Below are 1,520 nucleotides of genomic sequence, written 5' to 3'. Positions count from 1 at the left end.
CTGTCGGGCAGGAAGGGGGAGGTGGAGAGAAGAGACGAGGTCGGAACAGGAAGGAGAAAGAAGAGGCCGTCTGAGCGGCTGCCCGCGGGACAGGGTTGGGCATCCCTGGATGGGACCAGCGCTGGGGCGGGTGCTCCAGGGGCTGAGGAACCTGGACAGGGCGACCCGGGAGACAAGCGGGCAGTCCCGGCTGGGGCCCAGCACGCCTGGCCCCACCCCTGGGCAGTGTCCTGGGAAGGAAGGCAGGGGGCAGGGGTGCTGTGGGGTCTGTGCTGGGGGCTGGGCCCTCGCCCACCCGCCCGCCCGCCCGGGGGAGGCTGGGAGCGGGAGTGGAGTGCCCCCCGCCTGGCACCCACCTGGAGGCGGTGAAAATGTGCCTGCTGTTGGTGCAAATGGCATTGATGGGGCTGTCGTGGCCTTTGATCTCGCCGATGGGCGTGAAGTTGTCCACATTCCAGACCTTGATGACGCCCGCACGGCAGGCACTCAGCAGCATGGGGCGGCCTGGGACGAAGGCCAGCGCGCACACCCAGTCCTTGTGTGCAGTGGGGATTTGCTAGGGAAGGAGCGGGCCGTGAGGGCGGGAAGTGGGGACCCTGACCCGGCACGCTAGAGCCCCCTGGGGGGCGGGGGGCGGGCAGCATCACAGGGCCTGGAGCGGGGGTCGTCAGCCCCAATCTTGGGCTCGAACCTGAGGCCCCGCACCACTGAAGAGTCCTTCTGTCCTCAGAAGGGTCGGTGGAAAAGGGGGTGACTGGCCAGACGGGGCTGAGAGCAGACCCTTCCTTAGAGGGGGGAAGAAGGTGCAGGCCCAGCCGGCGTGGGGGGCTCTGGCTCCGGGTGAAAAGGCCCCAAGCCCTCCCAGGGGCCGGCCTCTCCCGCCCCCAGCACCTGCACGAGCTCCTGCTGCTCCAGGTCCCACTTCTTGACGCCGTTGTCCCGGGAGCCACTGAACAGGACGTCCCCCTGGATGGCCAGACACTCTATGCCGTCGTAGTGCGGGGGCTCGAAGTTGTGGGTGGGCCCGACGGTGCCCGTCACACCCTCACCCAGCTCGAACATCTGCGGAGGAAGGGCCAGAGGGAGTCCCGGGCCACCCCCGGCCCCTGCGGGGCCAGCCCAAGGTCCCCCGGGAGAAGGGGCTCCCGGGGGGTGGGGACTGGGGGCTGGGAGACTGACTCAACACGGGTCTGGGGGGGAGTCTCCTGTTAAGGTTTTTTACTTTTTAATAGATACAGTACTATTTGTACTTGAAATAAAAATATTCACCATAACTTTTCCTCTGCTTCTCAGTCTCTGACTTTGAACCTGTTTGCAGCCACGCAACCAAGGAGCAAAGACTGTCAGTGTCGGCCGCGCTCCTTGGGGCTTTCTCGTGTTTCTCAGGCCGGTGGTAGCCCGGCTCCCAGCCCTGCGGGTTTTCCCTATTTCACCGTCATTCCACCCACAGACACTTAGGTTCTTTCTGATGTTTCACCATTTACAAAATCACGCTGCAGTCGACCTCCTGCACAGACCTT

General features: G+C 64.7%; 1 protein-coding gene across 4 annotated transcripts in view; it reads right to left on the bottom strand.

Annotated features, from left to right (window-relative positions):
- KIF21B (kinesin family member 21B) overlaps positions 1-1,520 on the bottom strand; it is a 42,609-nt gene that overhangs the window by 4,082 nt on the left and 37,007 nt on the right. For all 4 annotated transcript variants that reach the window (XM_020906984.2, XM_020906986.2, XM_020906985.2 and 1 more), the window contains 2 exons: positions 892-1,062; positions 357-556 (listed from right to left, as the gene is read on the bottom strand). In XM_020906984.2, the coding sequence (XP_020762643.1) occupies positions 357-556; positions 892-1,062 (371 nt within the window). The remainder of the gene's footprint in view (positions 1-356; positions 557-891; positions 1,063-1,520) is intronic.

This window comes from Odocoileus virginianus, chromosome 11, assembly GCF_023699985.2.
Source record: "Odocoileus virginianus isolate 20LAN1187 ecotype Illinois chromosome 11, Ovbor_1.2, whole genome shotgun sequence".
NCBI lineage: Eukaryota > Metazoa > Chordata > Mammalia > Artiodactyla > Cervidae > Odocoileus > Odocoileus virginianus.
Note: the sequence above shows the minus strand (reverse complement) of the source record. Positions and strands in the feature narration are given on the sequence as shown.